The sequence below is a fragment of the Leuciscus leuciscus genome (genome assembly GCF_965113295.1).
Source record: "Leuciscus leuciscus genome assembly, chromosome: 11".
In the NCBI taxonomy this organism is placed as follows: Eukaryota; Metazoa; Chordata; class Actinopteri; order Cypriniformes; family Leuciscidae; genus Leuciscus; species Leuciscus leuciscus.
This window is the reverse complement of record NC_138735.1, coordinates 2338727-2363496: the sequence shown is the minus strand read 5'-3', so window position 1 is coordinate 2363496 and position 24770 is coordinate 2338727. Positions and strand designations below refer to the sequence as shown.

Below are 24770 nucleotides of genomic sequence, written 5' to 3'. Positions count from 1 at the left end.
TTTTATTGAACCAAGATGGTCTCTTGAAGTCCGATATCGATTTTCTGAAGGAGTCTGGGACAATTTTATATTACAGGGACAGTTCAGCTTTCTTTCTTCTGTGGAAGCAACCTATGGAAGCTTGTTTCTGCCACAGAAAAAAAACAATTTAAAAGATAATTGTGAGTTTATATCTCGCAATTCTGACTTTATAACACACAATTGCAACTTGATATCTCGCAATTCTGACTTTATAACTCACAATTATGAGTTTATATCTCGCAATTCAGACTTTACAACTCAAAATTGCGACTTTATATCACGCAATTCTGAGTCAGAATTGTAAGATGTAAAAAAAAAAAGATGGTAACTTGCAATTACCTTTTTTATTTTTTATTCGGTGGCGGAAACTAGCTTCCATAGCAACCAATATATAATTTAAAGTTGTAATGTTTTGAATTGAACCATGTAATGTACAGACTCTAGACATAGACAACCAGCTAAAGAGCTTTTGTAGAAATCAAAACATAAATCAACCCAAACAAACATCATTCATGAAAACACCAGCTTACCATTGTACAGTGACAATAATGCATCTCTTTCATGTGATAAATATTATGATAGGCTATATATCATGTAGTTCTTTAATTGGCAAGAACATGGTACAGCTCTGGAAGAAGCAACAGGACTCACCAGATGTGTCTCAAAACCTCAAAAAGGAACTGCCTTTGAATGTCAAAATTGTGAGTGTTGTCAGTCTAATCTAATCTTCACGACACATTACTGTTACTGATGTTGTTGCCTATGAAGGCCATTTCAAATCAGTTTCAAGGTTGTGCTTAAGGTGTTATTTATGTAGACCAGGCGTGCCCAATCCTGTTCCTGGAGATCTACTTGTTCAGATCCAACCCTGATCCAACAATAAGTGCTCCTAATTAGTCATGTTTGATCTGAACTTTGCAGGACGGTAGATCTCCAGGAACAGGATTGGGAACCCCTGATGTAGACCGTTAATGTCAAAACTACTTTTGGAGGGCCTCCATTCTGCAAGTTTTGTTCCGACCTGCTCCAACACGCTTGCCCAGAAGTACCTAGTAATCCTGGAGTACTTTATTAGCTGCTTGAGGTGTGTTCAATTTAATTTAACTTCAACCTCAATTAAACACTCTTGAAGCAGCCAAGGTGGCCCTCCAAGAGCAGGATTAAGCACTTCTGCACAAGGTTTTGAGACACATCCACCATGTTGCATCTTTTCAGGCAGTCGTAGGAATGCATAAAGTATAAACATCTGTTTTTCAGAGGTCGACACCTCTTTCCCCTCAGTAGAAAGCAGGTATGGTGTGCTCGATCACACAGCGTCTGCAGTGCTGTCGGACGAGTCGAAGCGCCTCAGGTGGCACATCACACTCTTGTACGTTTAGTAGCTGTAGCTCGGGGCATCCCGCCGCTAGCGCCATTAGCCCTCTCCCCGTCAAACTCTCACAGCCCCTCAGACTGAGCCTTCGAAGGCCTTCGCAACCGCGTGCTAATGCTTCTAGCCCAGCGTCCGACACCAGCGGGCAGCGACCGACATCGATAGAGCGCAATCGGGGGCAGTTGCGAGCTAAATGGCTCAAACCCTGGTCCGTTAGCCCCTCGCAGCCCCGCGCATTCAGGTAGCGTAGCCGCGGACAGTAGCGTGCTACATAACGCAATCCAACGTCTGTTATGCGCATACAATGTGCTACGCTCAGATAGCGTAGGCGTCCCTCGAGGCGAGCAACCTCACGCAAGCCGAAGTCTCCCACCAGATGGCAGTCGCTGAGGCTAAGCTCGCGTAAAGAGGAGCAGCGCAGTGCTAAGTGTCTCAGGGACTCGTCTGTTAGGCGGCTGCAGCGACGCAGGTAAAGGTGTGTGAGATGCGGACAATGAAATGCGATGGTCCTTAAGCCTTCATCCTCCAGTGAGACACAGTCCGTCATGTCCAGGTGTCTCAGGCCGATCTGCTGTCCGTGAAGAGGAGTGAGCTGGAGACACGTCTCCTCGGTCAGGCTGATGCACGTCACTTTAGGGCAGCCTGAGGGGAAGGCAGGGAATGTTAGCGTTATTGTGGTTCATGAATAGAAAAGGAAAGTTAATCATGACAAACTTTAAAGGGTTAGTTCCCCCAAAAATGAAAGTTCTGTCAGTAATTACTCTCCCTCATGTTGTTCCAACCCCGTAAGACTTTCGTTCATCTTCAGAACACAAATTAAGATATTTGACGTAGTGTAACAGCGCAGTGCTTCTGGGTTGTACGTCAGAACGCAGGCTCACTATTGGCCGACGCTGGTCATGTGTGTGATGTGTGGGATGCTGGCCAATAGTGAGCCTACGTTCTGACGTACAACCCAGAAGCGCTGCGCGGTTACACTATGTGAACTCACTCAGAGAAACACACAGAAGAACATGAAGAGTTGAATAAAGTTGTTATTTTTGTTGTTTTTTGCGCACAAAAAAAGTATCGTCATTAATCCCATAAACCCCCATGTTTATGCTCTACTTTACAGCAGAAAATAATATGTTTATTGTTTACAGACTGGAATAAAAAGTGGTTTTGGTCTATATAGCTAATTTTGCCCATCATTACAATTGTGAGGGGGGTGAATATTTTTACAACTCATCCGTTTAAATTATATTAAGCCTTAAAGTTGTGTATAATTAAGGGCGTGGCCACTTGAGTGACAGGTGGATTGCCGCAGCTGTCACTACTAGCCGTTTGTCTGCTAGCGTTAGCATCACGTCACCTCAGCTAATCCGCCTCTTTACCCATTCTGTAGATCAAAAAGATGAATTTTTTTTAGAGAATAGAATTTCCATTTCATGTCAACTTTAAAGCCATACATTAAATACTTAAATTGTTGATAAGGTGTTAAAGGTTTTAAGTAGTTATTTGCCATTTGCTAGAGATTTATTGGCAGCTGCTAAGGTTTTGCTATAGGGTGAGTTGGTTATTATGGTAAATGAATACAAATTATAGCAATGGCTTATGATATAAGCTTTGTTTTGTCCCTATAACTATTCTGACCTTTTAAGACAGGGGGACATTAGTCTTATTATAACTTCCTGTCTAATATATAAATAAAAAACAGGCCATTTCTTGTTATTAAATATGTCCTCCTTAAATGTATGTATGAGCATCAGTTTCAGTTGTTTTGATCCTATTGAAGAGCAAGAGCATTGAGCAACAGGAAAACAGTCAACGTGAAATTACTTTAAAATTCTGAAGTTTAAAATCTACATCAGGTTTTCAGATCGAGGTGAATGAATGAAATAGACTAGAGTGAGAATAAAGGCCAGAGAAAATAATAGGGAAATAAAATCCAGAAACCTCATATGGAACCAAAACACGCTAGTATCTGTTTTTGCTCCTATTGCAGTTATACTACCTGCTTTTAAAGTTAATGTACCCAGAAGAAATTTGGGATACTTTTTTGCAACAAAGGGTGTATTGCTTGTGTATAGCAGAACGCATGCGGTGCCCTCTGCATGATGGATAACTGTACAGTGTGCGACTCGTACAATGAACTCAGCAGACGGACTCTTACACTTTGGTTGAGGTTAGCAGTCCATCTTTCAAACCGAGCAGACCTCACCTTCCCCCAGAGAAACACTGAAAGACTGGCAGTGATTCCTAGATCCCATAATGTTTTTCCCAGCCTTCCCAGAAAAACTTCACCACTATGAATTACTCCCTGAATAAATCCACAACCAAACATGCTATTCTGATGCATAATGTCGGCTAACCCATCACAAAAGCTCTTAAAAATAATCAAGACTTGATATGTTTTACTTGTTGACCAGGTCTCACGCGTAATGTGCCACAGAAATTAATGTTTGCAGCTCACCTGCGGCGCTTAACGTTACATTTACCTCAAGAAAGCTATTCAATGTCCATAAACTCATTAGTAAGCTAAAAAAAAAAAAAAACTCTAGAGAAGAGCATTTGGATAAATATATGCATTGTAGTAAGCAATGCAATGCAAAATAATTACATTTTCATTATATTTTTTTAGGGATGCACCGATATGAAAATTTACCGATAACTGATCATTTTTAATATTTGAAGGCTGATAACCGATATATTGGCCGATTAATCTAAATCCTGATTTTTTTTTATAATTTTTGAGAGCCTGATTACAAAAAGAAAAGTCTCACCATTAAAAGCCACGTCCCAAACACACAATTATAATGATGTACTTATTATAATTTAATGTAGCCGATATGACAGCAATTCAAAACCATCATGTTGAACAGTGCACATCTGAAGCGTCTCAGCTGAAGGAAATAATCCATTATTTATCGGCTTTAATATATCGGACTAATGTTTTTAACGGGCTGATAACGATAACATTAAAGATTAACATATATCAGCCGATGCCGATATATTGTGCATCCCTAATATTTTTACTTAACCTGTTAGTGATGTTTTTATTATTTAATGGTATAGAAAACAGGTTATTACAGTTTAATGTCACCAACAAACTATTTCACTAAACTAAACAATTCTGTTATTAAAAAGTTGATATAAAAACTGCCTTCTGTGCAATTTAAATGTTTGTACACACACACACACACACACATATCTATATATATATATATATATCAACACTTTTTACATAGTAATAAGAAATTGAAATACTGAAGATGGGGTTTTAATTTCATAAAAAATTGTCACAATGTAAAAAATGTTTATTGTTTGATCATAAATTGTCACTGGTTCTAAAATGGCCTTCATTCTCTTTTAAATTGTAATTTCTCATTTTCTCTTTTAAATTGGAGTAAATATTTCTTTTATCACATGTTCTTGACAGGTTTCATGAGATTCCCCCAATGGCATCAACAATTGCATTTTTTGCCAATTTTACCTGATACGTCTAAATGCTCCAGATTGGGACACTTGGACACCACATCAAACACGGCATCATTGGACACATTATAGCAGCCTGCGACCTCCAAACACCTCAGTTCGGGACAGCACCGGGCCATCACACGCAGCCCGCGGTCCGACAGCCTCCGACAGCCACTGGCCACCACCGTCTCCAGCGTCAGACACACGCTGGGAGTGTCCTGACACAGCCGATGGGTGAGCACCTTCAGGGCCCGGTCCGCGTTCAGCAACTCTCCGGTCAGACGGATGCAACTCCAGAGCCGAGGGTCCCAGGACAGGTTATACCAGCGACGACACACTCGAGCGCAGCGGCACAGGTGAGGAGTGGACAGGTAAGACAAGATGTGGAGTAACACAGGATCGGGAAGGATGTCGATGAGGGCGGTGTGAGGGGCTTTCGAAGGCCGTGAGCGAGTGCCTGGAGGCGGGTGAACCATGGCCACGGTTTCCCCCGGGACGGTGAAGGAGGTGGAGGACGTTTCATGGCCGTTTGGGACCGTTTGAGGGGAGACACGGGAAGGGTTTGGGTTCAGAATGAGGGCCGGACTGGGAGTGCTAAGCGTCCTCATGCTAAGGTCTGAATCTGAAACACAAGAGAGAGACATAGATTTACCCAGAGGAAAGAAAAAACAACTGTAACACTTTACAATAAGGTTCATTAGTTAACTACCTTAGTTGATGTGAACTAAGAATAAACAATACTTCTACAGCATTTATTAATCTTAGTTTATATACATTTCAACATTTACTAATACAATATTAAAATCAAAGGTTGTATTTGTTAACATTAGTTAATGCACTGTGAACTAACATGAACTAACAATGAACAGTTGGATTTTTTATTTACTAACATTAACAAAGATTAATAAATACTCTAACAAATGTATTGCTCATGTTACTTAATGCAATAACTAATGTTAACTAATGAACCTTATTGTAAAGTGTTACCAAAACAACAACTAGACATCAATGAGATTAAATGGAGAGTCCAGACAACTTTAAGCAAAGCAGCTTCACTGTAATAAACAGGAAAATAACAGAATCAATAATGCAAAGCATCAAATATGAGACAAATTCAAATTCTGCCAAATGTCTTTCAGATCAATTCAATGTTGATCCAGTTTTAAGTTCATCAATTATGAATTGAGTTCAATTAGCCATAAGCAGGTCTACAGAAGACAACGGTCTCGTTACTCAGCGTGAGTCGGTTCAATGTTGATTCAGTTCAGTTCAATAACACTGAATTTAAACATAAGAGTCAATTATGAAACAAAATTTGATTCAGCAGCTCTAAAGAAAACAGTAGTTTCATTATTCAGTTCAAGTTTTGTTCTCATTCAATAGAGTCAGAGCAGTCAAATCGATGATATTACTGAATATTAAGCGTATTTTAAACGCCAACTAAAGCAAGAGGCGGCGGTGGAAAGACACCCAAACTCCATCAGGCCACAGAAATGAAGAAGAAACCAGGCTCAGTTTTTAAAATAAAATTTGAACATGTGATTTACTGTAATAGGAAAAGCAAACCTGATTCCCATTTGGAGAGAATCTGATATCACATTAATCACCAAGAAGCACAAAAGACCTTAAATGTGGAAGCCATCAGTTGTTTTAAGAAACACATTTAGCACAAATGGTGTTAACTCATCCGACGCTCTCGGGCTCTTTGTTCTCAGAGCTGCAGAGATGTGTTTCTGATATATTGTTATTGGACGCTGATAAAAGTGTCAAGTTTATCTCAAATGCACTTGAAGTGCTTGCCATGGTTGAGACCCCATTAATGGTGAAGCTTTCATTCTTCGCAGATGGTTCACTGATTTAGATAAAGAAGTATGGGTGGTACGGTAGATCGTTTCATTGCTAGATCTCATCAAAACAGTGGCTTGCCACTATAAACCCTCTATTTTTGTTTTCTATTTGACACATGCTGGCTCGTAACTGGCTAAAATGTTTAGCTCAAAACTTTGACAATTTTTACCAACACCAAGGTTTGATTCCTAAGAAACGCATAGAGTGAATGTGCTGCAATTGTTTTGTATGAAAGAGTCTGCGAGATTTAATATATCCCACAATGCAACCTTCCATTTCCAAAGCTATATCAACCACAACTTCTTAACTTGGATTGACCAGAATTCAGGTTGTTATAGACCAAATGAAACCATACACTTTCAGTTTACAAAATGATAGCTTTTACTTTCAAGTTGATCAAAATGATCATTGTTTTGCAAATTTTCACGAACAAAATCCAATCATTTCTATAGGGCTTCACATGATTGAGAATTAAAGTTAGTGGCGAAAGATTTGCCCACGCAGACTTCTCAAGTTGTTTTATTCCACATGGTTTTGAAGAGAGCAATTATACATATAGAAATAGAAAATATATTACATCAGTTGTTAAACCTAACTTTAATTCCAATGTTTCTCTATAGGTCAGTGTGGTGATGAACAGTTTTACTGTCTAGATTTCCGTTTAGGAAACTGGTTCATAAGCCAGTCATAAACTGAAAGATAATGAGGAGAAATATTAAGGGGAAAAACAGTTTATAATAAGCTCTTGTCTTCCCTTCCTCTCTATTTCATGTCCTTGTCAAGCCTCCTCCACAAAAAGGATGAGGGAACGAGAGCAAAACATTTCCAAAGTCATGGATTCCCATCCCTAAGCTCTCGATTAATAGCTCTTTGCTAAGCTTCGAAATGGTCCTGCTGAGGAAGTGAGGGTTTATGTGCAATGATGCTTTTCGTACAGGAAATTTTCTTTAGTAAGGAACTTGGGCGGCTCAGATGCCTCTGACATGATGGATAAGCTTAGGCAAAATTTTCCTCTGCAAGACACTTTTTGCATGCAGGATTGCATTTAAAAACGCTACATTAACAGTCTTCGGTGTATATTTTTCATTCCAGATGAAGCGCGGCAAGAATAATTTAATATACACTATGTGGCCACAAGTATGTGGACAACCCCTCCTAATTTACAGGTTTGGCTATTTCAGCTACACCGATTACCAACAGGTGCATCAAATCAAGCCGAGAGCCACACAGTCTCCTTACACAAACATTCACCAAAATCAGTGACTATCAATGCAGGAAGCCACCAGCAAAATGGTTTACTTTACAAAATTGCAGCGACAGAAATATGATGAAAGAAACTAGTGTTCAAATATACCTCAAAGCAGCAATTATTGGGGTTCAAGCATTTTAAGGCCTTTATGCACATTCGTATAAAGGTATTATGTTTAAATTAGCAAACATGTAACCAATTAGATCATAGATGGATTTACAGCCAATACATGCAATTTACTAAGGAAAATATAGTAGTTTTAAAGATTTTTAACAGTTATCAATGTTGAGCCAAAAGCCTAAGACTAGTTCGTGAAATTTGGTTTTTTGAATAATCTCCAGTGTTTAACGAACGGTTTGATTGACAGCGGTGGTCCTAAAGGCAAAGTTGCTCAGAATGAGGAGTTCTACCATGTGGTATGAATGTCTCGCCAATGTGCGAAAAATCAAGTGATATACAATCCGTTACACACGTGAAAAACGCGAAGGCGCCCCCCTGTGACAGATTATTTATTTATTTTACATTTCTCACAGGCGTCTAGGGCCGTGAGTCAAACAGGCCCTGCGAGTTTCGTTCCGATCGGCCTCCGTTAACCTTGTCTGACAGCCGCTCGAACTTCATTGGACAACGGCGGCCGTGTTTTTCTAGATACACGAATGTCCTCGTAGAAAATCATGGCACCTTGGACCAAGACACTGCATGCCAGTTTTCAAGTCAATCGGACTGACTGTTGCGTGTAATTATTTATTTATTTTTCATTTTATAGCGCCACCAAGTGGCCAGTCACCGCGTCCATTTTACACGACCACAGACCGAGCCCATACACAGGTATACCAAGTTTGGTGAAATTATCTCATTCCATTCAAGAGGAATGGCTGTTTTTGTAAAAGTGTCCACGGCCATTTTGGCATCCCGCAATCGACATTTCGATCATTTTTGGATAATTATTAACATTCAGACTTCAGAGAATCTTTCTGCACTGGTTTGGTTCTGATCGGGTGAAAAACCCAGGACTAGTTCGCAAAAGTTTTTTTTTTTTTTTTTGAAAAATCCACAATTCCTGAAAATGTATGAGCCATTGCATACTTTTGAGCGCTGTAGCGCCACCATCAGGCCGATCGGGGCGAGCCTTGGTGACGTTGTAGACGGTGTGAGTACTAGCATCTCTCAAAGTCTCAAGTCTCTCCGACTTACGGTTCGGTCCTAATCACTTTTGGGGGAGAATGCTGATCCTTGGAAATTCTAACAATTACAATAGGGACAACTCCTAATAACCATTTTTTTCCCTTACATAAATGAAAACATAAGAGTGTACACACACACACACACACACACGAGTTGATAATACATTACGGGTCAATGCATGACGCTCATTTTATTTTGTCCAGATTTATTAACTTATTTAAAATAAATGTCAAAAATGGCCATTTCATGTACAGTAATGGCTTTGGTTCAGCCAATCATATGCATCTGCTATAATAAAATGTTATTTTAGTGCACGGGCTGGTCTTCACATCAATTACAGTACGACTATAATTCGCTTGATATGCTTTTGCTCCAGACAGTGAGACATTGGCCGTCCACATGTCTATCATACCATAATCATTCACTGCATGAATGGGACAGACAGACTCTTCTTCATGTGTTCTTCTTCAACACACAAAAGCCCTCTGCTGTGTAGATTTGTGCGTTACTGTTTTTTACGTGTGTGTGTGTGTGTGTGTGTGTGTGTGTGTGTGTGTGTGTGTGTGTGTGTGTGTGTGTGTGTGTGTGTATTTGCAAGTTCAGTAAGTCAAGGAGATGTGTATTCCAGGCTTGACCTGAGATCAGTTTGACTCATGGTCAGGTCATGATGACATACACAGACACACACACACACACTGCCTCTCAAGGGAGCTAAATGTCTTTGCATAACAGTAGACAGCATGAAACCCCATCCAGACCGCTCACAGACACACATACATACACACACACACACACACACACACACACACACACACACACACACACACACACACACACACACACACACACACACACACTCCACACCGTTACGGGAATGATCCAAGACAAATAAAAACAAATTGGCTTTATGTGACAGAATAAATCCATTATGCCTCAGGTTAATGTGTTCTTCTCTGCCAGTCCAACAAGGTAACGAAGGCCAGCAACCATTGTTTTCTCTACACAATCCTGCTACAACCTCTTCTCTATACTCACAGCAAAGGTATTTTTGTTGATCAAATTCATTTCAAAAGTCTGTGTCAATAGTGTGTAATTCAAGTAACTAAAAACAACATTTTCCATATTTCTATATTCCAGGTCATGCAATATTGGAGTGAAGAACAACGAATTTAAGAATTTATAAAAAATTAAAAATACAAAAAGTTTCACTTTCAAATCCTAATGGTGGCGGTTGGACGTCATATATTATTATTACTTTTAATTGAACAATTTGTCATCATGTAAAAACAACAACATTATGCATTACAACAGTAGTATCAGGAGCATAAAAGACGGGGTTAGCTCAAAGGGGAAATATTAATAATAACTCATAACTTGTCATGATTAATTATGAATGTGTGGGTCAGTTAATTGGATTAACTTGATGTAGCTAAATTAACATTACAATCAATTATTTCTAACTCGTTACACAAGGCTAGGGCTTTTCTTGTAAATCATGTTCTTCTATTATATTTAATAGCTTTACTGCATTTTTTTTCTTTTTCCTCACTTTAAGGATATTTTTATTAGAAAGAAACTCATTGTGAAATACACAATTGTATCAAACATCATTGATTCCCACTGACCATAGAAGAGAGTAATATTCACTACAGCGCCCCCTGTGGCAACACTGAGACTGCAGCACACACTGAACCCTGGAGTCCCCCTGTAGTCAATAATTGTATCCCTTAAAACTCATCTTTGATCACCAAAATGACATATTTAAATGTTTTTTCCTTGAAAAATACCCCGTCATGCCTTAAAATAGCTTGAATGAAACTCATAACCGATTCATTAAAACTTAAATCTCAGTGATACTAAAATAACACTGATTCAAAATAATGCCTTAAAATATCTTGAATATAACTCGACACCCTTGCCTCATTTAGTATGCGCGGTTCTATGAATATGCAAATGAGCCCCGCCTCCACTCACTCCCTCAGCTCAGAGATCCACTGGTTGACGATCACACGTTGATCTGATTGGTTACAAGGTAGTTTGTGACGTCAGAAACACCAGCGATTTCAAAGCGTGTGTTTGAGACTGTCTTTGGTTCACTGCAGTTTTAAGGAGGAAATACTCAGCAATGCTGTCGACTTATGAATTTACACATGGTTTGTGAACTCCACCGTTTTTTGAAATAGGGCTTATTCACCTTCTTTCCTACATTTAGGAAAAGGTGGGCAAATGCATTTTTGTCTCAGTGCATGCATTGTTTTAGTTTGACAGGGTTGGCGCTAGCTTAGCTTAGCATAATGAATGGAATCCTTTGTTGCCAGCTAGCATGTCCTGAGTAAAAGTGCACAACAAGCACAAATAGCGATGCAGATTAACACTAGGCGATTTCCTATGCAGATTTTGACTTGGGACTATATTAGGGGGAAGCACAGGCGAAGCACTGCTACTTGGGCGCAGAGATATCACGCCTAAGTAGCAGTGCTTCGCCTGTGCTTCCCCCTAATATAGGTCAATATAAGTCAATATCTGCCAAGGAAATCGCCTAGTGTTAATCTGCATCGCTATTTGTACTCGTTGTGAATACGCAGGCCACAAGAAGTAATTAGGTAGGGTTTTTTTTTTTTTTTTATATCACTTTTATTCAGGACATGCTAGCTGGCAACAAAGGATTCCATTCATTATGCTAAGCTAAGCTCACGCCGACCCTGTCAAACTAAAACAATGCATGCACTGAGACAAAAATGCATTTGCCCACCTATCTAAATGTGGGAAAGAAGGTGAATAAGCCCTATTTCAAAAAACGGTGGAGTGTTCCTTTAAAGCACATTAAAAACACCACATAGACACATAAACAACATTAAAAGCTGGATTTTCACCACAAGGGGACTTTTGAAAATCTCTAATCTAGTGCCAGTTTTAACACGCAGACTATTATGATGGAAATCATTGTCTCATCTATTAGTTCATATTAACGTTTCTTTTGGAAAGTCTAAATAACTGGTGACTTTAGTACTTGGCACAATGATACTGATGTGATTATTATTCCAGTCTGTGACAAACGTGGTATTTGTGGAACGGCTCCCACTTTTGCTCTATAAATGCACTGTTTGCATAACATCAATATATTAAAACATGGCCTGTTTTGATTGTAAATTGCTGGCTGTCCAACTGCGCTAAATATCCACTGCAGGACAAGTTGACAGAGCAAGTAAACACATTTTACAGAAGGGGTTTCTGAATTACTCCTCCTGTGACCTTCAGTACAGGCTTTCTGAGCGGCAGTGGCTCACAGATTCAATCAGCTTCAGGCTTACAGAGGAAAAACACCATGAAAGATTAAGGATTCAAGAGCGGCACCAAGGGAATTCGCTAGATCCCCTGCTCTGCGCTAAAGCTAGCCTAGCCTCCGCAACAAACCCTCAGATAGTGGGTGGTCCGTTCATATTGTGTTTCCCCGAGGACACGTAGCGTGCGATACACTCCGCATCTATGGATTTGGTGCGCACAGCTGGAATGAGTCCCGGGAGGTTTGTGTTCCCGGGTCATTACCAAACTACCCATCAAATATCACTAAAGCTCAAGGGACTGGGATGCATTTGCAGAACATTGCCTTTCATACTTGAGATTCCTGTGCAAAGATGACCATTGATCCCTGAGGCGCTTGTGTTTACTCAAGCTCTCTGTAAATAATGGAGCAGACTTTGGCTAATATCCAGTGTTTATGGATGTGTCTTTTGTTTAGGCAATATATCGACCCCCAGCATATTCAGCCTGACCGTGACCATTGATCCTGAATGAAGAAGCGTAAGATTTAATACACAACGCTTTCATGCCACGGGTCATTTTTGCAATTCAACCCACGTCTGTCACGGAAGAGCTTTACATCATGATTCCTCCTATATATGATTGAATGTTGTGTTTACTTGACCTTTAAAGTTGACTATTGACTTTTAGTTTCAGAGGGTACACTTCTTAAAGTCCCCCTGTGGTGAAAGACAAGCTTTTAATGTAGTTTATATGTATATGTGGTGTTTTTAATATGGTTTAAGACAAACCATGTGTAAATTCATAAGTCGACACCATTGCTGAGTATTTCCTCCTTAAAACTGCAGTGAACCAAAGACAGTCTCAAACACACGCTTTGAAATCGCTGGTGTTTCTGACGTCACAAACTACCTTGTAACCAATCAGATCAACGTGTGATCGTCAACCAGTGGATCTCTGAGCTGAGTGAGTGAGTGGAGGCGGGGCTCATTTGCATATTCATAGAACCGTGCATACTAAATGAGGCAAGGGTGTCGAGTTACATTCAAGATATTTTAAGGCATGAAGAAAACATTTTTCAAAAAAAAAAAAAAAACGTATAGACTTAAATATTAAAAGCTTATATATTTTTCAAGGGGAAAATGTAACCAATAAAATCTCTATCTTATAATGCCTTCACTAATACAAAAATCTGTTCCAGTGTTATTTTAGTACTATTTATATGATATTATGATATTTTGAATCAGTGTCATTTTAGTATCACTTAGAATATAGTTTTAATAAATCGGTTATGAATCATTTAGAATTAATTATTTTGTAGTGTGTTTTTGTCATTTTAAATCGTTTTTATATGTCTACATTATAATTTTTTTTATTTCAGTTTTAGTTATTCTATTACATCGTTAAACTAAATTAAAATTAGAAATGTTACATTGGCAAAGTTGAAATCAAATAGGTTTAAATTTTTTTTTTTTTAGCTTAGTTTAGTTTAAGTAACAAATATGTATTTTTAGTTAATTATAATAACCCTTTATCAGTAAATTAGCTTTATATTATATCAACTAGATTTATATTTTCAGTTTTCACTTAAATTTCACTTAAATATTTTTAATTAGCTTTCATTTATTTTTAATTTCAGCAAATTTTATTACTTCAACTTATTTTATTTCAGTTCAAATAATTGTAAAAATTAAGTTAAGGTTTTTCATCTAAAATGTGACAATTGCTTAACTTATTTTAATGAGTTAAAGCAATATAAAAACATGTTGTCATAACTTTTCATGTACTTCATGTACTTTTTACAGTAAAACTACAACAATTTAATTTATCTTATTTTATAAATTACCCCAATTTACTGTATATCTAAAATGAAAACAGTAATAAACAGAGCGTTTAACTAAATATTTTGCTATAAAAAATAAAATGCAGCTCAGAAACTTTATTCAGTGAATATTTTTTTAATTGGTTCATTTAAATGAACCATCCAAGCAAACTGATTTGCTAGAATGAATAATTCAAATGAATGCTTCAGATGAGTGAAATGATGATTACGGAGATTAAAACAGTAATAAACACAGCAAAACTTAAAAAAAATCTATAAAAATAAGATATAAATAAGACCTAAAATGGGACCTTTAAATGTAGGTGAATCATTTTTGTATTGGTTCACTTGCATGAATCATCTAAAAGAACTGATTCACTAGAATCAATCTGTCTGTTCAGAGACAGAGAGTAAAAATGGCTTAGTTAGTTGAACTAAAACTTGTAAAGCTTAAGTAAGTGCACTAGCTCAACAGTTCTGCAATGCTTCCCACATTTCTTAATGAATACGAAGCATCTGAATGCAAGACCCACTGCTGTTGATTGCCAGTAGCAGTTAATAAGCTATAAAATATGCGTCACTGATCAAGGGAATGTTCTTTATATAGCAAGAGTTAATTAACTTCCATTCCTCAAATGAATTTCAATTGAATTGTGGTTGCCCTTACATTCTTTAGCCTGTTTGATCCAAGGCCTAGAAACTAAGATCACATTCACTTTAAAAATCGCTATCAAAGCTGAACTACAGTAAAACAAATACACACTCGCTAGACAAAACACAGAGGAACAGCCAAAACATATTCCAGGCTTGGGAAAAGCGTCATATATTTAGCTAGTGATTCGCACAGTCAAAACATTACGGGAAGTGAGTTGGTACAATGCTGTCCGACTATAAACTGTGTTCATCTGTAGGCGAGTTTTCGGAAGCACGTGTGATGTTTCATTTTTGGCGACTTTCTCCACTTTCTCCAATCTGGTTTTGAATGTATAATTAGAGTCGTATCTCTTCCAGCTGCCTGACCTTGACGTGAACCGCCAAAGTCTGCATATGGTGGAGGAATCCACAGGCTGGAGATATCAGAGAAACAGGTTAACCATCTGCTCTTCGACTTGGACAAAGCATATGAAAGCAAAGCATGTGCATTTCAAGTGGGAAACCACAGCGAGATGATATTTCCCAGTGATGGACAAAACAGAACTGATCAAAAATGTTCAAAAGAAATGATCAGTCGTTAGCTAATCACTGGATGCTAGTCAATGCTTTGACCAAAATGAGATCATGAACATCTGTGCTATTGCGTGTTCTTGAATAGAACATCCACTGAACAGCAATGGGATAAAGACTGGGATATCGTCCCTGAAACGCCTCCATTGTAGTCTTGAGTTTCTTCCGGGAACGACTCACATTATTCCTCATTATAATAATTAATGAGCAGAATAAAGGGGCGGGGCCTGGTTAGTAGTGTGTTAAACTGCCGGTTATGGTAGGGGGCGGGACATTTCCCAAACACGCTCGAAGTGCTCGACCAATCACAACACACTGATCCAGCCGACCAATCAGAGCACAGTGTGCTTTTCGGAGGGAGGGGCTTCATAGAGACAGGAACTAAACAGGGGTGTTTCGCATACTGAGACGTCACTCGCTGCTTAACTACCAAAGTACAATTCATCATTGAAGAAATCAACTAGCTAGTCACGACTGTTTCCAAATTGGTCGTTCAACCACGTTGGTTAATGATGTCACGCACTTAGTGGAGTAATAACTCCACTAATAATCTGTCTTTTTGTGATTGAATTAATGCTAGATGTTCTGCTATAAATTACGGACATGTCAATTATTTGTATTATTCAATCATAGTCTCGTTCTTGCGTACTAGAGCTCGTTCACACATGCGCACTCTTCAAAAACGACGCTTTAAATCTCTTGACAAACTAAAAGACGTAAATATAATTTGTATGTATTCGAAATAAAAGATATAGATTGTGCTGAATGTCAGCTTGCTTATTTGGCTCAAGATCAGGATTTATTGAGTCCACATGTCATGCAAACAAGTAACTCTGCTTCTAACCACAGGAGATCTGTCGCTCCAAACACACAACTCTGCGATGCTGTTTGCGAATGTTTTATAGAACTAGGGTTTTGGAAAACACAGACTAGTTAAACTATGCTGATAACGACAAAACTTGAGACCATTGTTGGCTAACGATGCTTTCGGGAAACACAGTCCTGAGCGTTACTGACAGACTGGGAAGAGAGGAGCTGCAACAGTAGAGAATATGAGGAAAATATTCAACATTCACGCATGTAAACCTGTTCTACTTAAGCTCAAAATCAACATCAAGACTTTGTGAAAGGGCAAAAACAATTAGATGTTAAGAAAATATTTAAGAACATCTCAAAAACTGTTGGTCTGACTGTTTAGTAAAACAATTGCAAACTTTTCCTATCATTCATGTCAGTACCTCAAACATTGCGGGCAGGTTAGGGTGAGGTTTAATGCCTAAGATTAGAGTTTATAACAAACCCCTAACCTTAAATACGAGCAATAATAATATTGATTCTGCCTTTGCAAACACCACTAAATATACTTTCTGTGAAACTTGCTGCACATGCTGTGAGGAAACACACGGAGGGCAGAAGTGAATGATAGAGCAGGGAATAGAACAAGTCAGAGGTAATTATTAAGAAATGCAGATGATGAAGGAGAAAGAGTGGGGGAGGATAAATTTGGCACTGCAAAACTAATTTTCCCAAGGTCCAGGCAGCAGTAAAAAATCTGTTAAGTTGTTCTTCAGGGAGTCTGGTGATGAGTTAAACCTTTCGGGCCAAGATGACTCAAGTGTGTGAAGTGCAGTCGGTCTTATTCCTGCCAGTATAGCTTTAATGCAGCAATGCTTGGCTTCATCAAGTGCCCGTTTGATGAGATCCTTTCCATCCCATCTTTCCACATGTGCAGTTCTGCCAAATGAACACTGTTGGTAGAATGTGAGAAACACTATTCTTTACTCAATTGACATTGGCAATGTCACGCCACTTATTCAGAACGAGGGAAGTAAACTGTCCGGGATAGAAATGGTTGGTGTAGCAATGATTGAAAGTCTTGGTAACACTTTATTTTAAGGTGACGTAGTTACACACTACTATAGTAATAACAGTAAATTATGCATAATTACAAGTAACTAACCCTAAACCCTAACCGTAACCATAACTCTATAGTAAGTACATGTAGTTAATAAAGGAGTAGTTCACTTAAAAATGTCTTTCTTCTACTGAACACAGATATTTTGAAGAATGAAGAACCAAACAGTTGATGTAGTAACCCATTGACTTCCATTGTATTTGGTTTCATACTATGGAAGTCAATGGGGTCCATCAACCGTCTGTCGATCATTCTTCAATATATCTTCTTTTGTGTTCAACAGAAGAAACTCATACAGGTTTGGAACATAGACTGTAAAAAAAGATGGACGACGCCCCTTCGCTCTCTTCCATTGGTGAGAACTGAAGCCACAAGTGTCCCGATATGGTGCTGACATCTCGGGATCAGACCTGCGCAGTAGCAATCTCGGAACCAGACCTGCGCAGTAGTGAGCAGGAAGTAAAGCCGTGAAATCAAGGCCCCGCCCTCACTCTCGCAGAATGCACTCTCCCTGCACTTTTTTGTCTGCTCTGTTCCTCCGTTCTGCTCCAATTTGTATGTCTGTTGATTGCAGTACGACAAGAGGCTTGTTAAAATAAAGTAAATACAATCTCCTCAGTCCTCCGAAGATCCCGAAAAAAAGTCAGTTGGTGCTTCAGTGACTAATTCACTCAGAGAACCTGTCAATCACAGCTGTCAATCATAACGTTACACCACCGTTTTTATAGCATCGCGCAACTAACTAAAAACAAACTTATTTTAAAAACATACACTTGAACTTACATCAGCGTGATAAAAACTACAGTAAATGACAGAAACCACCTTTGGAAAAAAGATATTTGAAGTGTAATTTAATTGTTTAGTTGGTCTCACGACCCGTTGAATATCACGGGGAGGCGGGGCTTATGACCTATTCTAAGACCAGTCACCGGGGGGCGATCGAGACGTTTTGGCTTCACTTTTCAGGGCTTGTGCGGCACGCTTGGTTTGGACCAACATGAGGGTGAGTAAGTAATGACAACATTTTCATTTGTGGGTGAATTAAGTTGCTATGCAGTTACTAGGATATTCTGGTCTTTTTATATTGCTCGTGTATACCTCCTTCAATGTAAGTCTTTGGGTTTTTTCTGCCTATTATATGGTATCCCTGCATTCCAAAATGTGTAAGTCTGATTGCTTAGAGAAGAAATAGCACATTCCCTATCAACAAGTTGCGTCATTTGAAGGCTTAAACCCCTGACTATAGAGACAGAGCACATTTAGGCCACACAGTCTCCATTGACTTTGTATTGTAAGAAGCTGCCTCCTTGTCATTTCAGACTTATAACAAAAACTAAAACAATGTCTTAAAGCTGCTATGTGACAAGGTCTAAAGCAAACAAGCTATAAAACCCAGAAATACATTTGTATAAGCTGTCGACCCCAAAAAACGAGCGTTTAAGGACACAAAAGTGGATACAGGCAATTGAGACAGAGCGCAACGTGTCTCATTACTCTGATAACTAACTTACGCCCACTGGAGGGGAACGTAACCGGCGTCAGGGATTGCTTAGCTTACAGAAATATAATAAATAAAACTGACATTTGGATATTTTACTTACCAGTGACAAAATGTTTACTCTACACGTAGTGTATTTTTAGTGCATACTGAGTGTCAGGATCCCCACAATTTATCCATTCGTTCCAGCTGATGCTTCACGTCTTATTGCCTGTATCCACTTTTGTCTCCTTGAACGCTCGTTTTTTGTGGTCGACAGCTTATTAAACTTATTTCTGTTTTTTTTAGCTTGTTTGTTGCACCCCTTTGCTGTTTCTATTTGTTATAAGTCAGAAATGACTTCACGCCATACAAAGTCAATGAAGACGGATGGATTGTTCGCGTGTCGCTCTGTCTCTATTGAAGGTTCAGACAAGAACATGGAAAAGCATTTTCCCACCACCCTGAAGCACAACATAGTCAACGTCTCCCTTCACATCCTCATCGGAGAAGACTATTGGGGAAATGGGTCTTAACTGAGCATGTGCGACCCGGGCTTGTCCTCCTTCAAGAGAGTTCACCAAGAAAAACAAAAATACCCAAAGGACTTCCTCCAAGGCTTACAAAATCTGCTGCAAGGACATCCGATCCGTCCCCTTCTGCTCTCCACAGCTCATAGATCTCAACATGCTGCAGAGATATAAGGGCAAAAGCTACAGTACAGGCGAACTATTGTGTTTCACTTCCCTCCCAAACCGTATTTCACCAGTCAAGAGACCCGTTCCCACAGATCTGCTCTGTTTTACACCTAATCATTGGCTTAACACCTCAAACACCATCCGATTTCCATCATGGCACTGCAGTATCGTTTAGCACCTTGAAATACGGGCAATCAAAAGTTCCTTTGGACTCGTGAGCAGCGTGCCTGGAATATCAAAGATTGAAACTTAATGATATCTACCCCGACATGTGCACAGCAGACACACTCGAACTCTCGCAGATCACACAAATCATAATGTGTTTGCGAGATGTTCTGGGAAGGCCCCCTGCACTATATAGTTATGACAAGAAGCAAATTGTGGTGACTGCTGTAATGTGGTCATGGACATCTGGAGAGCTGACTGACTAAACCCGATCTGGAAACAGAGCCATTCATGAGGTAATGTTATACTGTCCAGATTCAGTCCGTAGATTCAATGCTCCAACATTCCTTGAACTATTATCCCCAAGCACATCGTAAAAGTTTGTTGTTTAGGAACCTCGCGGTTAAAACTGCGTCCCTCTATGGAGAGGTGTTGGATCATACGTTGGGAGCTGTGAGGTTTCATCAAAACCCAGCTCCGACTCGTGTAATGGTTCAGTCAGAGGGTAAGGACCTGCATATTTTCACAGTTGTGTTTTTAATGATTGAGAGGTTCATACCAACAGGGTGTCTCCTTTGAGGAAAGACCCAAACACAACAGGACTAGGCGAAACTCTGATTCTTGACTGAACCAAAAGAGCCAAAACCACAATTTTGACTGAGTGAAGCCTTTACCTTGCCCAGTGCATTTATAATACAAATATGTCAAATTTGACAGCTGACGGTAAAATTGTTTGGAGACTAGTAGAGGAATAGTTCACCCAAAAATATATTTTTTTGTCTATATAATGGAAGTCAATGGGTTCAGATGTTGTTTGGACCCCACTGTTTCTCAAAATATCTTCGTTTGTATTCTGCAGAAGAAAGTCATTTAGGTTTGCAATGACATGAGGGTGAGAATCCGTTTAGGACCTGTGTCCACCAAAGTGTTTTTTCAAGTGCCTGGCATATTTTTCCAATTGTTTTCAATGGAAGTGATGAGCGTAAAATTTTTTACAGGTTGCCAAGAGTTAAAGAATGTTCAACTTTGGGTAAAACGCAGCACTCATCACTGTCACTTTTTACCTAGACATCCAATCACAGTGGAGGAGGGGCGGGACTAATACCACACCGACCAACCGTCACATTCTGCTTGTACAACGTCAACAGATGACAACAGCTAACATAATAACGGAACAAAATAATATAAAACAAGACCCAGAGCAAATACTTAACATTGGATCGACATTTTTATATAAAAACAACACAAACTATCAGTGAAATGAGATACTAGTAACACTTCTGTGGATATTCGTATCATAGCAAGCAAAACGCTGTCAAGCGCCCACAGCTAGGTGTTTTCAGCAGAGCGACTAGCATTTTCAGCTGGCTAAAAACGCTTTGCTGGCCTTAAGTTGGATATTGTTTGGTACAATAAAGCAGAGGTTTATCCAACCCAGGTTCATTGGAAAAACGTGTCTGTGGTGACATTTCTTCAAATTGCTGTTTTGAGGCCGGAGGAAAACTGGGAGATAGGTCGCTATCTCAGACTGAGTACTGAAGCGAACTGAAATTGAGCGGAAGTACGAAGTCTGACGTAGTCAGGCTAATCATCCTGTGTGGTGTTTAAAAATGCTCGACTGTGCAATACTATGTTAGGTTTACCCTCTGGGTAATGTGAATGGTGAAATATTTAACTAAATAAAATGTCATTGCGTGATAACTTTGTCTTGTTCTGTCTGTATCATCTCAGTGAGCTTTTATGAGGGTTTACACATACGCTGTAAGATAAATTTAGTGTGGATGAGAAACTTTTGGAAAACACCTGAAAACGCTAGTGTGGACAGACAGCGTTTTTAAACGAAAACACAGTTTTCAAATCGATCCAGATTAATGTAGACGTAGCCTTGGTCACGGGTCTGGGTGGAGTAATTGAATCGCCAACACCTGCAGTCCATAAGAAGCAAATGAAGTGGTGCTTAACTGTGGTTTGGTGAGCTAATATTTCTTCAGTAGATGTTTTGCCAGTAACCGATTTTGGAGGACTTTAAAAAGAATGAAATGGAATATTTCTTTCCATCAGCTGCCTTCCATGTGCTCAGGATGGTCACTAGTGAACGGTTTACGACTGTGCTGTTTTTGTAGTAACGTCAGCTATAGTCAAGCATTGCTATGATGTCATTTTCCTGCAGAGTAATTAGTCACATTGCATTCATGGCTCATTCATCCATGCACATGAACACATTTAATCTGACATACAGAACATCTTTCACCGTCTTACGTAAACACGACTGAAACCTCAATATCTGTTTTCCATCAACTTCAGTGAAGATGATTGTAGAATCTGAATTATGATGTTGAGTTTGTGAGGGTCAGTTCAGCAGAGGCCGATCTTAAGAATGCACGCAGAGGCACACAGAAATTATTCCACCCAAAAAAATGGATACTACAAAACATAGTAGAATTATACATATATATAGAGAGATTTATAGATAACATCAAAAAGAGTATTTTACATTTAGCTGACGCTTTTATCCAAAGCGACTTACAATTGCTATATATGTCAGAGGTCGCACGCCTCTGGAGCAACTAGGGGTTAAGTGTCTTGCTCAGGGACACATTGGTGTCTCACAGTGGATTCGAACCCGGGTCTCTCACACCAAAGGCATGTGTCTTATCCATTGCGCCACCACCACCCTATATATAGGGTATAATTTAATATATGGCCAAATGTTGTTTGATTGATCTGAACAGATGAGATTTATAGGCTAGTAAGGCTGCATGATAAGCACTCCCTTAAAAACCTGATTTTACATTTGACAATATTGGCAGGGTGTTTTTACTGTGCATGTTATTTTAGAGTATTACTCTAGTACAGTAGATGACGTCTTTATGAATGAGTCATGGAATCACTGAATCAACCGTTTGGTTCAAAACCACTGATTCGTTCAGGAATTAAATAAGTGATCGTCTCTGTGAGCAAGTCATTGAATAACTCACTCGATTAGTTTAAAAAAACAAAACATTCAGATATTCATTCAGGACATGCATAACAGTTCTGCTTTTGGCTTAGTTTGGAATCATTTTCGTTTGCGGATAAAGACAAAGTTGCTAATATTTTGTTTTTTAATCTGCTGTATGAAATTAACTGTGTCCATTGCAAACCAAACAATGCGTATGTTTTATCAAGAGGAGAAAATTGCCATTTCACTGTTTTAAAGACATTGAAATCATTCATTAGTATTTGAAAGATAAGCAGTAAACCATCAGAGGGTAGTTTATGTACATTTTTGCATCATACACCCAATGAAATATCATGGAAATTACACAAAGAACTGGATATATCAAACTGCACAGGTTTAAGTTATGACATTTGACTTTGGTATTGTACAGTTTAATCCATGGCTAAATAAATCAGCCGTACACTCCCCCACTTCTCTCTTCATGCAATAGGCTATTTACTGAAGCTGAACGTCTTTGGCAATGCATTCGGTCGGGATAAGTTGATGAATAGCTTTTACTTGGGCTGAACTGTCCAATCTGCAGTTATTTAGTGCTCAGCATCAGTAATCAGTTCTGTCACTTGGCCTTATTAAAACCCCATTACTCCTCAGCGCAGGTCTCTGAGGCCGTGTATAACAAACCTGCACTCATACTTCTGTTATCTGCACTAGATGGACACTCACACCCCACACGTCGTGCAGATCTGAATGATGAGAACACATGAAGAGGGAATGCTAGTAATCAGGAAGTTTACAAACAACTGTTAATGACAGGAGCGCTTGACCGCCCATGAGGAGAGAGAGAGCTTGAATACGGCTAAACTTCACCTCAGCGTGGGCAGTGAGACAGAAACACCAGTTTACAGTGGGATACTAGATCACTCCTGCTGGGAATTCTCCCATGCTTTTGTATAAGGAAGGAAAATCCATTAATTTGAGATAAACTTTGAGATTTACACTTTACTCGCTGTGTGTAACAGTGGCTCTAATCTTTCAGAATGAGTTGAGATGATCACTATACAGGACCTTGTAAATGGAAGCAATTTGAACATTATAAAAGATCAATCAATATACAGTAACTATTTATTTTACAAAATAAAAGCTACAGCTACAGGTTTTATGTTCCTATGTATAGAAAAACAAAACGCTCACAGGACAAAACATATATTATCTACAACTTAATCAGTTTATTAATATGTCATTGGTTCTCTCTTGTTTTTGCATGTGTTCGTAATTTCTTTGTTTGACAGCCTGGCCAAAAATTACGTCTCACAATCTGCCATGTTTAATAAACATGAATGAACATCAGAAGGAACGTTGACGTGGAAAGACGTCAGTACACACCGTTTTTCAAGTCCACCGACATGAATCTACTAAGTTACTCTCCTGACTGCTTTGTCGGACAAAACGGCGGATTCGCCGGATGGCAGATTATGATTGGTCAGATCGCCTGCCAATCAAACTCCCGGCGAAGGGTGAACTGTGTTATCACAAATAAAACAATCGACTCCAAGCACTATTATGTTAATTTTCCTAAGCCGGACATCACTTCTGGCCACTACTGTATATCTATATGACATATAATAGATATATGATATCTATTGTTTCTTCAGAATTGTGTCTAATAATAATAAACATTTTCCTCTATTGATGGGAAACACACATAGAAGACATATTTAAAATATATTTTTCCATTTTATTTTTTCCTTGAGCTCTTTCCTTTCTTCGTTACCATAATTAAGTTTTTTATGAACATTTCATATTCTCTCTCTGACTTTTACAATTGAACCTTTTTTGTTTTTTTTGCTGCTGTACCTTTAAGATTCTAGCGAAAAGCACTCTTCGACACGTTCCTTTATCTGCGCGTTTCCATTACAGATTTGCGCAAAACCTTTTGGGTTTTTTTTCTAAATGTCGACAAAAAACTATTGCGAAATGACGGCGTTTCCATTAACCGATGTTATGCGACTAAAACGTCATTTTTCCCTCTCGCGATCAGTAAAATCATTCCAAAAATCATGGCGACGGACGTTGGTAGGTTTACGTATATCCCAGCCACTGCACTAGCCATTATTATTAATGGAAGGAGATGTAGGC

At 39.0% G+C, this 24770-nt stretch overlaps 1 protein-coding gene across 2 annotated transcripts in view; it reads right to left on the bottom strand.

Annotated features, from left to right (window-relative positions):
* The window catches only part of LOC309509213 (F-box/LRR-repeat protein 7), a 48785-nt gene continuing 24015 nt past the window's right edge, over positions 1-24770 (bottom strand). For both annotated transcript variants that reach the window (XM_082183815.1, XM_082183816.1), the window contains exons 3-4: positions 4866-5471; positions 1-2035 (exon numbers count right to left, since the gene is read on the bottom strand). In XM_082183815.1, coding sequence (XP_082039941.1) covers positions 1299-2035; positions 4866-5471 — 1343 coding nt within the window. In that variant the 3' untranslated portion in view covers positions 1-1298. The remainder of the gene's footprint in view (positions 2036-4865; positions 5472-24770) is intronic.